The sequence below is a fragment of the Blennius ocellaris genome (assembly GCF_963422515.1).
Source record: "Blennius ocellaris genome assembly, chromosome: 12".
NCBI classification, from domain to species: Eukaryota; Metazoa; Chordata; class Actinopteri; order Blenniiformes; family Blenniidae; genus Blennius; species Blennius ocellaris.
In genome coordinates, this window is record NC_137661.1 from 11,552,149 (window position 1) to 11,564,773 (window position 12,625).

The 12,625-nt window shown below is 44.7% G+C and overlaps 2 protein-coding genes across 2 annotated transcripts in view; one reads left to right on the forward strand and one right to left on the reverse strand.

Moving 5' to 3' along the window:
- Window positions 1-7,308, forward strand: part of dennd1b (DENN/MADD domain containing 1B) — a 107,035-nt gene extending 99,727 nt beyond the window's left edge. The window contains 2 exon segments of the mRNA XM_080506001.1: window positions 676-898; window positions 1,770-7,308. Coding sequence (XP_080362127.1) covers window positions 676-898; window positions 1,770-2,678 — 1,132 coding nt within the window. The 3' untranslated portion in view covers window positions 2,679-7,308.
- Window positions 7,309-9,152: 1,844 nt separating this feature from the next.
- Window positions 9,153-12,625, reverse strand: part of crb1 (crumbs cell polarity complex component 1) — a gene marked incomplete at both ends in the record, with an annotated part of 22,649 nt that continues 19,176 nt past the window's right edge. The window contains one exon of the mRNA XM_080506898.1: window positions 9,153-9,392. Coding sequence (XP_080363024.1) covers window positions 9,153-9,392 — 240 coding nt within the window. The remainder of the gene's footprint in view (window positions 9,393-12,625) is intronic.

The following is a 12,625-nucleotide window of genomic DNA, read 5'->3' on the forward strand; positions in this document are numbered from 1 at the left end:
ACACGCGGAAGCTGGTGGCATGGTAAAAAGGCTTTTTTCCCCCCCAAACAGACGCACTTAGATATGCTCATGATAACACTGCCCCCAAGTGGATACATTGAAGAACAGCGTTAATTTGAGTCCAGAGACGTTGTTATGGGGCGGCTCTGTTATCGTCACACAGCATGAGGACCCATGTTTGATTGCATTGTGTGCGTCAGGTTACTCTGGACTTGTGCTGTTGGCAATTTATGCAGTTGTGTGTGTTTGGATGATGTGTTCAGCCTGTACCCTACCTTATAATGGCGTTAGTGTGTTGACTTTAAATTTTATTCCCTTCGAAGCTCAAACTATTTAATTGATGTTTCACTTGAAGTTTTCAACAATAGTTACTTTTGCTTTTTCCTTTTTTATCTTGCTTATGTTTTCTCAATAGATTTGTTTCTTGTTTGTGTTTTCAGTCTGTTTTGTTTCTGTCTTGATTACTTTTGTACACTATTAAATCGTTGTCTTGTCCTTATCTGTTGCCACCTTGGCAGTCAGTTGTAACACCCCCTGAATTGCACGGACTTGTGTGAAAGGTGCCATATAAAGTTCAATTGCTTGATTTTAATAGTTGGGTACCATACAGATCTTTACAAACGGAATGGATGCCAGTGTGACCGAACACAGCCGTCGTCTCTCCCGTTGATACAGGATCTCCTCGGAGGACAGCGGGGACGTCCCCTCCTACACTGAAGACAGCGACGATTCCTACTCCTTGGACCTGGACATGGACTCTTCCCGCTCGGGACAGATGAACCTGCTGGAGGAAATCCTGGACTCTCTGCACACCACAACGATGGAGCAAGGAAAGCTCAGTGCAGCCAAGAGTCTGGACTTCTTCAGGTCCATGGACGACCTGGACTACAAGGCACCGGTAGGAAAGACATGTTTTTTGTATCCGGATCGCGTGCCATGTTTGTATCACAACAAAGACAACTGTTAGATTTAGTATAGGGTATTTAAATTGTGATTGACAACGATATATCTTCCTTTTTAAATGTTTAATTTTACTTTCAAGCGCCGTCTCCTGAGAGCACAGCTTTGTGTTTGATGTACCCGTTTGCCTCAAACCAGAACCAAGCAACACAACCAAGATTATAAACCGTTGAGATATATTTTATGTCAATTTCTGACTTTAACATGTATGATTGAAAAATTCCAATTTTAAAATGGGAACTGACCCAACAATACGGGTCTGTGGTTTCTCAAGGTTTTCGATTAAACCAACAGATGCCAGAGCTTATTCAGTGAAACTTGTTGCTCACTCTTACCATTAAATGTCCATAAGTAATGAATACATATTAAACTGTAAAAAACAAAACTAAAGACTACCCGCTGCTAGGATTATTGCTCCACATATATACAGTGCTCAACCGAAGTGGACCAAACTGTAAAATGAAGTTGTGGCTTCAGACTGTCGTCTGCACGGGCCACGGTGCAGGTTTGCACTTGTCTGCTCGTCGCATGCTACTTTTTAGGGTCGTCTGCTTCAGGCACAGCTGCAGCTGCTTTGGGTGATGATGCTTTTATCAGATTACAAGATCAGATCCTCAAAGTTTGGCTCGAATCACACAAAGTTGTCTGAGAGAGCAGGGTTCAATAAGAAAGGAACTACAATGTGTGCATTGAAGGAAATCAGGAGGAATATTATCATTAAGATAGACAAATAAAATACTCTGTCTCTACTGATAACAGGAGAGCAGATAGGTGATGTTGGTGTGAAGTTCTTTCTACATTTTGTACAGATGAAGCCCACACCCAGCCGTGAGTCGGACCCTGCAGACCAGAGTGGCGGCGGCGGTGGAGGCGGCGATCCGGGCGGATGGAATATGGGTCAGGATGACAGCGCGGTTCACGGGAAACACCTTCCCCCATCCCCGCGCAGACAGCCGGGCAAGAGCAGCCTGAAGGTGTCGAAGAAGCCTGCAGCAGGTCCTGCGGTCCCCTCCATCACAGCTGCTCCTCCCTCCGATGAGGAGGACGGGGCCACCGTGTCACACCCCCGTCAGCCCTCGGCCTCCAGGTCCCATCCCGACGCTCGCCCGCAACAACCGGGGGACCGTTTGTCCCACTCGCCCTCACTGTCCCGCAGAGTTCCACCCACGTCTCCGCTTCCCGCTCTCACTCACACCCAGAGCTCTCCAACTCCCGCCTCGGTGCAGAGCTGCTCCCCGGTACCGGCCAGCCGGGCTCGGACCATCTCAGACCCTCAGAGCGGCTCGGAGCCTTCTGCGGCCCAGCCTCAGACTTCCTCCACCAGCATCCTGAGGAGGAAGGTGTTATCCAAGGAGACGGTGAGGCATTACCAGGAAAAGGCTCTGCAGAGGCAGGGCAGCAAGGGGGCGAACCCCGAGGAGCAAGGCAACAAAGGGGGGCACCCCGAGGGGCAAGGCAGCCCGTTGAGGAACAACCAGTCAGCTATGCAAGTCCCATGGGAGAAGGAGGTGTCCAAAGAGGGGCTCCTTGGACTCGGTCTGTGTCTGGGTCCAGGTAAAAGCTCAGGGGCGGCTGTGGTGCAAGATCAGGGCCTGCTGGAGGAGATTGAGTCCATGTGTTGCCTTGGACCGGTCCTCCACACCAGCCTGCAGCTCCCACAAGTCCACTGCAACAACAGCCACCATCCGGTCCAGGGCAAGACTGCAGAGGAGTCCTAAAGGACATTGGGGGGACACAGTCTCTTTGAAAAAGCCACAGGTTTTACCCCTCTTCCTACAATATAACGTCTCAGAGAACACCATCACTTCTGACATGTTTCCTCTTCAACCTTTAGCCAGGAGGAGACATTCTATGGAAAAAAAAAAGAAATGTTTGACTGGCCAAGTCAGACAAAAATCCAGAGAATAGGAGGAGGGTAGCAGGTGCACTGCAGACGTCTCCATCTGTCATCCATCTATATGTGTTTCTAAAACTAAAGCCTTATTTATGGTAAGTGAAAAACTCAACTTGTTTCAGGAGCTGCAGTGAAATATAGGGATCATAAAACGACAACGACATCCTTGATCAGAAAGTTGAGAAAAGTTTTCCTCTCAGTACATCAAAGTGACAACAGTGTTTGAGCTTTGCTGATCAAATCTGTGAGGTTATAGGTTTAAAAAAAAAAAAAAAAAAATCTGGAATCCTAAAGTCATTGTATTTTCATGCACTTTTCATTCTCTAGTGTTTTTACGACGCATCACCCAAAGAACAGCCGTGAGACTAATGGACAAATTTACCATAATAGCCTGAAAAACAGGCTCAGTATTTAGTTGGGATTAATAAGGGACCCTATCTCCTGGAAACACAGTCACGTTAATATTAAACTCGGGAGAGTTTCAAACATTTCACACAATAAATTTGCACTTGTTTAAAATCAATAATACTCCGGTATTATTGTTACCTGGTACAGATCTCTTGTGAGCAAAAACAGAGTGAAACGGATATTTCAGATGCAAAGTTCACTCTGGCCTTTAAAAACTAATATATATATATATATGCTGTGTAATTTAATGTTTTCATCACTATGCCTTGAATGGACATGTGATTTGCTTCTGACACCGATGTCTTGATTTTAGTCGGGACCGCAGATCTTTGTAATTGGAATCACTGCTGCAGTCTTAAATACAGCAGATTGTAGTTCTTAAACCTCATTGTTATTCTTTTGAATTAATCCTGTCTCTCATGCTTTAAGCTGCAGTAGGAAACTCTCTCCCTCGTCCCGGGTCCCTCAGAGTGCAGCGAATCGATTCAAAAGTTACAACAAATGCCCTAAAAAAAAAAAAAAACAAGCCAGAGTTTATGGCTCATCTCCTTTTCTTTCACATTTTCCTCTGTCACCACTCGTCTTTACATTGTGTCGTTGAAGTCTCTGCCTTTTATTGCTTTTCAGCACAACTAATCTCTCTCTCTCTCTCTCTCTCGCTCTCGCTCTCGCTCTCTCGCTCTACCTTAGAAATTGAGAACAGTTGCGGCTGAGCTTTTGAGGCTTGCCGTGGAGGTAGAAAAGGTGAACTTTAAAGGACAAGCGCTGGTTCTGCCTCCTGCACTTTTATGATCAACAAATCTCATGAAAAGTCTGAAACCAACTGCATTGGTACTTTACGTGGTTTCGTCCGGCCTCTTTGTTTCTGTCGCAGACGTGAACCTTTTGAAGCAGGTCACAGTAACGGGAGTGAAGTTTGTGTATTTCCTGGCGATCGAATCCTTCGCCTGACGAGTCAGTGTTAATAAAACTATTGTTTCAGTCTTTTCAGAGGATTTGTTGATCGTAAAACTGCCCCCCCCCCCCCCTTCTGTCGTCTTTGCCTTTTCCTGTTTCACATGAGGAAATGTAATCGCTGCCCATCTCGGTTTGAGTCCCACACCGATGCCATGCAGTGGTTGATGATTGTACTGTAACGAAGCAATATAATTCTCCGGAGTCGCGACATGGATGTAATGTGCACGGAGTCTGGAGTATTTCTGTGACAGACTCTCCCGTGGAGAGGAACGCCGTGTCCGGGGTTTGTGGCTTCCCATCATTCTCTGCGTCACCGCAAACCCCGAGGAAAAGGAGAAGGCTTTTTCATGTGCTTTTGTTGGGATTATTACATTTATGGTGCGTTGTTCTTATGATTTATGCCAGACGCCAGTCAGTGTGGCAGTTTAATAGCAGCCATTTCTCCACTTTTTGAGTGCTGCTCTGCGTTAACGATTTGCTCATAAAGTCTTTGGCATGCTTCTTAAAAGCCTGAGAATCAGTCCTAGTAATTCCAAAAAGGAAAGACAAACGCCAGAGCAGTCCCAGTACTGCTCTTGCCCAATATAATCACTTTTAAAAACCTATGTACTATGCAAATATTTAAGAATATCTAAAAAAGGTACGCTTTCTCTAATAGTAATTATATTCTACTCTATGTTTCTACTCGATGAACGAAATCCCAACCACATTACTTTCTCGTGAAAGTAAGCCTCAAGTATCCCCAAATGAATGATTAAATAAGTACTAATGACTATTTCAATGTGTGTGAGCTGAGAATGCGGTGCCTTATACAGTGCAGAGTACCACCTCGTTTCATGGCGGCCAAGTACAGTGCTGTAGGGAAGAAGTGTATGCAATGTTTGGACATCTTCGTACTGACACAGTGAAAAGTCTCCTGCTTGCACCTTGACAAGCCGACCTGAGGGGGAACTCTGGTTCTCTGGTCGACGTCGCGTCCAGCTGGAGTCGCTCAGTGTTTTCTTCTGTGCAGCAGTGGTCGTTCCTCAATTCTCTGGGTTCTCTGGGGCTTTAAGAAAACAAACAAAGTACTTAGCAGCATAATGGCTTGTGAACTTGTGGAGTTGTTCGTACTGAGGTTTTCTTTCTTGTCGTTCAGATGTGCGTCTGTTCAGGTTTGTGCGTGATTATTACACTTTATGTTTTGGAGGCCCGTGTGTGCCGGCAAGAGTCTCCATGTCTCTTCACCTCCACCACAGTCTGCTCTCTCCGTCAGCCAACATTTCTATACTAGATATTTATTAAATTCACCTGCTGTGACAGAATGATGTCTGTAACTCCAGCTTTTATTTGTCCTCCAAGTAGACTGGCAGGCTGCACCGTGTTTTCTTTGCTACGCAGCGTTTGTAGCGCTAAGCAGCACCGCAGGAGCGCTCGGTGGTTTCAAGCATAACATCAGACAAGCGTGAGCCTGAGAGTCCAGGTTTTGGGCCAACAAAACCCAGAGTTCCAGGCTAATCTGCCTCACAGCATGAGAGCAAAACCTCTCTGTGAAAAGTGTAGAAGAAGACAGAGACATTCACTGGTCCATGTGGACACGGATTAAACATATTAAGCATAATGCTATTTGTTTTACATACACACGCTCTAATTTTATTACACACCATGATAATCTGCGGACGCACAAACCTGGGTGAGCACTTATAAATCTCATTACAGACCAGACGTGCAAGTAATCATTGCACACATGCAAATTTCAAAGTGCACACTTAAATGGAGATACAAGCAACTGTCCACAAGACCACGAGTCATTTCGCTGCTACAAAAAGCTCCACAAGGTTCTTTCTTCTTCTGTAAAGTAAGTACTTCCTTTGACTGTACTGTGAGGTGACTGCTTGTATAGTTTGTGCTCTTTTTGTTTTTTAATTTCCTTTTTTATTTTGTAACCGGTTAGAACCACTTGGAGCTAACTGTATTTAAGAAAATCTCAGAGGAGTTTCTCTAGTTGATTTCATATTGATAAAAAAAAAAGAAATTATAATATTTTCAACTGAACAGACGTGTATTTTTGCGGGCTTGACTATATTTTACATGGATAATATATGATTGCTGTTGTCTGTTGTAAAAAAAAAAATTATAATTATAATATTTGAATGTTTTAGATTTTATTTTTTGAGAAAGGAAAAGAGAATATTAACAAAATGCTCCATGTAGCCATTCATGTTCGCAAGCATTTGACAATGACAATGGGGCGAGACTGACCCGTGGTACAATGCTAACTGTCGTAGCTGCATGTGTGTGTGTTTTTGTGCCGTACACTTTGGTTTTGTTTTGCAGATGAGGTTTATTCCTTTGGTATTATTTCAGTATTTAGCGCCGTTGATTTCAGAGTGGTGGACAATGACGTCAGATTAGTTGTGGAAATCCTGTCCAAGCCACTGTTGCTGTAGAAGTTTGTAGAGAAAATAATTTCCTTTTTGTTTTGTTTTTTGTTTTTTTTTTAAACTTAGATTTATGAAGATTTAACTACTGTGGATTTTTTTTTTGTTTTTGTTTTTTTTAGTTTTTTTTAGCTATAGTGGATTTCAAATATGATTCAAGCTTTCTGTGGGGAGAGCTCGTCCTCCCACTCTTTGGAAAAACCTCTGATTCACATTAATAATGTCATAGAGTGAAAATGAAGTGATTGTAAGAGCGTTCACATTTCAATGTCCGCAGGCTTAAACGACTACGGTTCCTCACTGATGAGCCTTTTAGTAAATGAGCCGCCGGACATTGTGATCCTGAAATTGAAACGTTGGTGTGAGTTGGAGAGGATTGTTTATGTAGCAGCGCTTCTCGAGGTACAGACGAAACGAGACAAAGCAAGACGGCCACTTCCTGAAGCCACACCTTTTAATATCCGACGTTTAACAGTGTAAAGACTCAAACACTTGAATGTTACAGTTTGGATATCGTAACTCTTTGTTATATTTACATTGCTTTCTGATGCTGTGCACACCTGCATGTTCTCATTACAGAAGAAACATCTGAGGTCAATCTAACGTGCTATTGATGAGTAACTTGGTACAACTGCACACGATGTATGCACTGTGAACTGAAAATAAATTATGCCGTTTCACGTTCGTGCATCTCCCGTGTCTTAATAAAACAACCGTGCGACTGCTGACCGACGGCGTCTGCTGCTCTACGGAGACACGTGGTACCGTAGTGGTCAGCGCTTTCACTTCAGTTCGTATTGGACAGACTCTCATGTACCTCCGTAAGTTTGATGAAACTGGTTCAGGAATTGCATCAACAGATTTCATTTCTCTGGGAACTAAAGGTCTGGGAACCAAAGGCGTGAATGTTTCACCATCCAAATCAGTTTTAGTATCTATTTCATTCTGATTCTTCAGTTCATCTCAGGGCCCCATGTTTAATAAAAGCTTTTCAATAAAAGCATATAGTCGGACTATGAATCCTGTAAAATGTAGTTGAGTGTGCGGATTTACTGAAAGGTGCCGTGTTTGTCAATATTTGAGTCTTGGTTTGCCATTAGTTTGTTTTAATGCTGTGATGTGATTTTGTGTGGCTCTTTCTGTGTGCCTTGTGATTGAGTTTCCACCCATTGTCAGCCTCTCAGAACTGGATAAAGCAGGATGGGAGCTGAATTTATGAAGAACTAGAAATGAAACTCCAGACTGACGGCGGTGTCACGTCGCTCCTGATAACACTTTATTTAAATAAAATAAATTAAAACACAGTTTGATGAGACAGCAGGCACCAATCCAGCTTTAACTAAAATTCAGAGTTTAAAAATAAAAAAATCGGTACAGAATATACACATAAAATTATTGTACAACGCAGACAAGTCTTGTTCGTATGCAAATGGACCTCGATAGCAACTATTGCAACTAATCCTGAAACGTGCCTTTTCGCAGACTTCGTTTCTTCGTAAGAAGCCGTGTGGCAGGAAACGTCTGCCAACCAACATCTATGATACAACGGGTGAGATTAATGTCTACATGTGAACAGATGACATGGGTCTAATTAACAATGACAGAAGACCAAACATGCATTATCTGTCAAATCAAAATTTATCGTTTCATTGAACTCCAAGCTGTCCAAAACACAAATTCAAACTGAGTGACAGCTTCATCAATCATCAGTCATGGTGCTGCTTCTGTTCTTTTATTGGCATTTATTTGCATTTATAAGAAAAATGTGAAAGTAGCTTTTTGGAGCAGTGTAACTGGTGGTTCTCCCCGAGAGTTTTTCAGTGCTCACTGCTTCTTCAATCCCAGAAATATAGATCAGACACAAAGATCTGACACATTCGATACTTTCTGAGCTCAGATCTATGCGTTTAGATGGATGTGCGCGCTGGGTGACCTGCTGCAAACCATCGCAGGGAGAAGGACGGAGCCCTCAACTGAACAGCGACATAAAACAATGGCTTCCTGCAGCAAGTTCTTGTTTCCCTGCAGGTTTCAGAGAGTCGACTGAAACTGGCCATTCTTGACTTTACGTGTTTGAGAAAGTAGTTCATGGCGTTCCCTCCGTAAACAAGACCCCCCCCCCGATCGGCCCTCGGTTGCAGCCCGCAGCTCAGATCAGCCTCTCCACGGGCGGCGGCTGTGTGATGCTCCACATCTCCACCCTCGACCCGTCCTTCTCCTGCCTGCTGGGGCTGTAGGTGCCGTGGGTCGCGCGGCGATTCAGCGCCACCACCAGGCCCACGGAGATGAGGATGAGAACCAGCAGCAGCATGACAGACGCCAGACTGATGGAGAGTAAGAGGTCAGAGGTCAAAGCCCCCGAGGTCAGCTGAAGGGAAGCAGGAGAGAGGCAGAGTCAGAGACGGATTAGATATGAATTATATATGCTGTCTGGTTTATTTCTATCCCTCACACACACACAGATACTTCCTGACACACTCTCTCTCACACACTCCTCTCCTGACTCCTTTACACTACACGAGGCGCTCCACGCGTGCTGCCAAAGTGCTGATGGACGTGTTTCCCAGCTCAGCAGGTGGGCTGCGACCACCAGGAGCCTGGAGTTGCCACGGACCGAAACCTCCCCCCGTCTGCCGCCTCTCTCGCAGTTTGGCTGCGGCGAGCGCCAGCCCCAGCGTCACCACTATCGCCAAGCCGACCAGACACGGTGCCAGCACGGCAGCCACCCGCGAGCTGTATGGAGCACGCGCCGTCTGTGAAGGATCACGCACATACACACACACACACACATTTTGCAAAATGCTGCCTGATGATCTCAGCAGCACATAGACAACAAACACGGCCAGGGACGTACTCATGCACCCGAAATAGCTCATGCAAACACACACACAAAACCCCTTTAAATCAGAAATCAACGCTTCTTTACACGAGGTATCTGATTTGTATCCAGACACTTTAATGACTTGAGAATCCTGCTAAAGTTCATGTTTATAACTTGCAGCCCCGTGGCCCCTTTGATCGTCGCACACGACTGACGACACGCACGGCGTCCCGCTCGCAACAGACAGTCTGTCACCAATCAAGCCCCAGCAAATCAAGAGGAAGCGAGGCCTCCAAGCGGAAGAGGTGAGTGATCGTTAACCTTTATTAGTGAGCGGCTGAGAAACGGAGCAGCAGGTGCACTTACGTCGGTGGTTCGGGTCGGCGTGAGAGTGGTGACTCTCTCAGAGGCGGCTGCAAGGTTACAAACAGCACAACAGCCGTAAGTCTCCCTCGACAACGGTTAAAAAAATCCTGCTGACAGCCTCCTCGTGACGAAATCTGCTCACTGAGCTTGTCAGTTAACAGAAGGCTATGAAAGATAATCTCAGAAGTCGGCAAACTTTCCACTCAGCAATCAACATGGAAACATAAATCTAATATAAAAAAAAAAAAAACACACACACACACAACCATCCATATCTCGGGGCAAAAAATAACTCGTGCACTTGTGCTTGACGCTGTAGACATCAGACTTTCCTCTCCCTCGCTACAGGTTCTTTGTTGACTCCTGGAAAGTGCTTACCTGTCACTGCAGCACAGTTGGCTGTCAGAGCGAGTGTGACACAAGCGAGCCGGAGCAGCCTGCAGCCAGGACCCGCCATCAGTCACCGACTGCCACACACACCGGCTCAGAGATGTCTAACTAACCAGTCTCTGAGGTACGCGGCGAGGCCACCCTGAAGCCTCGGCTGAGCAGCGACGCACACAGAGACAGCAGCAATGCTTCTCTGCTGTCAGCATTATCAACCTGCTCCGTGTGTGTGTGCGTGTGCCTGCGTATGTGTGTGTGTGTGTGTGTGTGTCTCATGCATGCCAGATAAGCTGCCCTCATACGTTTCTGTGAAGCAGACCGAACTTCTGTGAATGCCACCAGCTCTCTGCTGAAGCTGCACTTCAGCGCCAGATGCTGCTTTTCTGCTGGCAAAGCAGATTTCCTCCCCGATCTGCTCCTTCCTCCCTCAGAGGATGGCCACATCAGCGCCGACGCTGAGAAACTGCCTCCCATTCCGTCCCCACTTTCCTCTCCATTAGGTCTTCCTGTGACTGCAAGCTACACACACATACACACACTAACTTATTCACACAGACTTGAAAAATATCAAAGAAAAAAAAAGAAGGCAGCTGTGCAATGGATGAGTGCCACTTCATATTCCTGTATTGAAAAGTCAGGTGACATTCTTTCAGGCAAGACGTGCTGGACCCTCTTTTCTCCACCTGAAATCAGTTTTTGTTAATATTGACTACGTCACACGGAGAGGATGTGCCTTTTTTTTTAAGTATGTATGCCTTATCCACCCGTCCATCCATCTGTCCATCTTCTTTGCCGCTTTTCCCGTTCAGAGTCGCAGGATGCTGGAGCCGATCCCAGCCAACTGTGGACCTACTTTATTTATTTATTTTTTTTTTTTAAATATTAAAAAAATAATTTTATCAAGAGACGGATTTAGCGCTTGATTTCATGTAAATGTAATGAGGACGAATTAAAGTAATCAAACGAGGTGAGCCATCGTTGTGAAAGCTGCGTCACTACACATAACAACCTGCCCCACTCAACTTTGAAAACCAAAGACTCTCCTGTGTTCCTCAGGAGGCTCAACACCAGGTGCCATCAGTGTTAAGAGAGAGACTTTCACTCTCGGCAGCAGAGAACCTGGAGATGAAAATCACACGGACCTGTACACTGGAGAGGAAGGACCAACTTGGGCGATTTCCACCAGATATATTCATCAATTATTCAAAATCTAATACGAGGCTTCCGGTGACTTGAGGGGATAAAACTACGAATAAATTGTTCCTGTGCTTTAGCAGGGTTTTCTGATGTCACCTTCAGTCCTTCAGCCTCCTGCTTCCTGCAAACCTCAGCAAACTGACAAAATGAACCAACATTAGGTCGCAGCTGGAAGCCCACCTGTTCAAACTCATTCACCACAATCATTCTTTTCCAGGTGCATTTCGATTTGTGAGCTTAGATCTGTGCCTTCTATTTTAAAACTTAAACTGTTCCTGTACAATGTCATAAAGGCACCTTCTAATTATTCATTGTTTTGCAGGGATCTGGTCCAGCACCTGGAACAGGGTGAAGCTATAGAAGATGAACATGACAGAGAAACAATGGACACGTCAACCTGAAGATGTGAGTGAATGTACTGCATGAGCCCCACTTTAGCCATCTCAACCATTTGATCAGTGAATAATGTCTCAATAACGACACATTAATGCCAAAATGGTCTCTTTCTATTAGCTCATTTGCCGAAAGACGTTACTCGACTACTAAAATCGTGGGAAGTCAACTGGTTTTATATGCTCCTTAAAAATGTATATATTATAACACCCAGTCATTGTTCACTGTAACAAACTGAAGTCGTTTTCCTGGCAACGGCTTCGGTGCTCATTTCTCTCCACTTTCAACCGTCAACCATTCGCTGCACGGCGGGAAACATTTGAGACGTTCCAGTGGCAGACAGAGAGGAGTGAGATGTTCACATGTCCAATGCCACCTTGTTAATTGAGCTCCGGTTTGCTCAGCCAGGGAGCTTTGGTGGATCTAATTTACAGCTACAGCATGACATGAAGTGAGTGGAGCATCAGATATGGACATGTGGAGTATTTTTTAAATAAAGAAGAGGGCCTACCGGTGCGTCACTCGAGAATGTGTTTAACAAAGGGTTTATTTGTTATAATTTTTAATGATTTTGGAAGCTTCTAAAGCTGTGGAAACGTGTTATAAGTTGAATTAAATGACCATGCAGGTCAGTTAGTGAGGATTTATATTAAATTCATCGAATTTGAGTATTTACTTTTATCCTCCAACCGATGAGCCGATTACATATAAGGCTTTCCACACATGATTCATAAGTCGACAACTTAATTTACACGGAAGAATATGTACATGCAAAAATATAGTAATTACTCCCTTTTTCTCATGATTGTCTCTAACGGATGT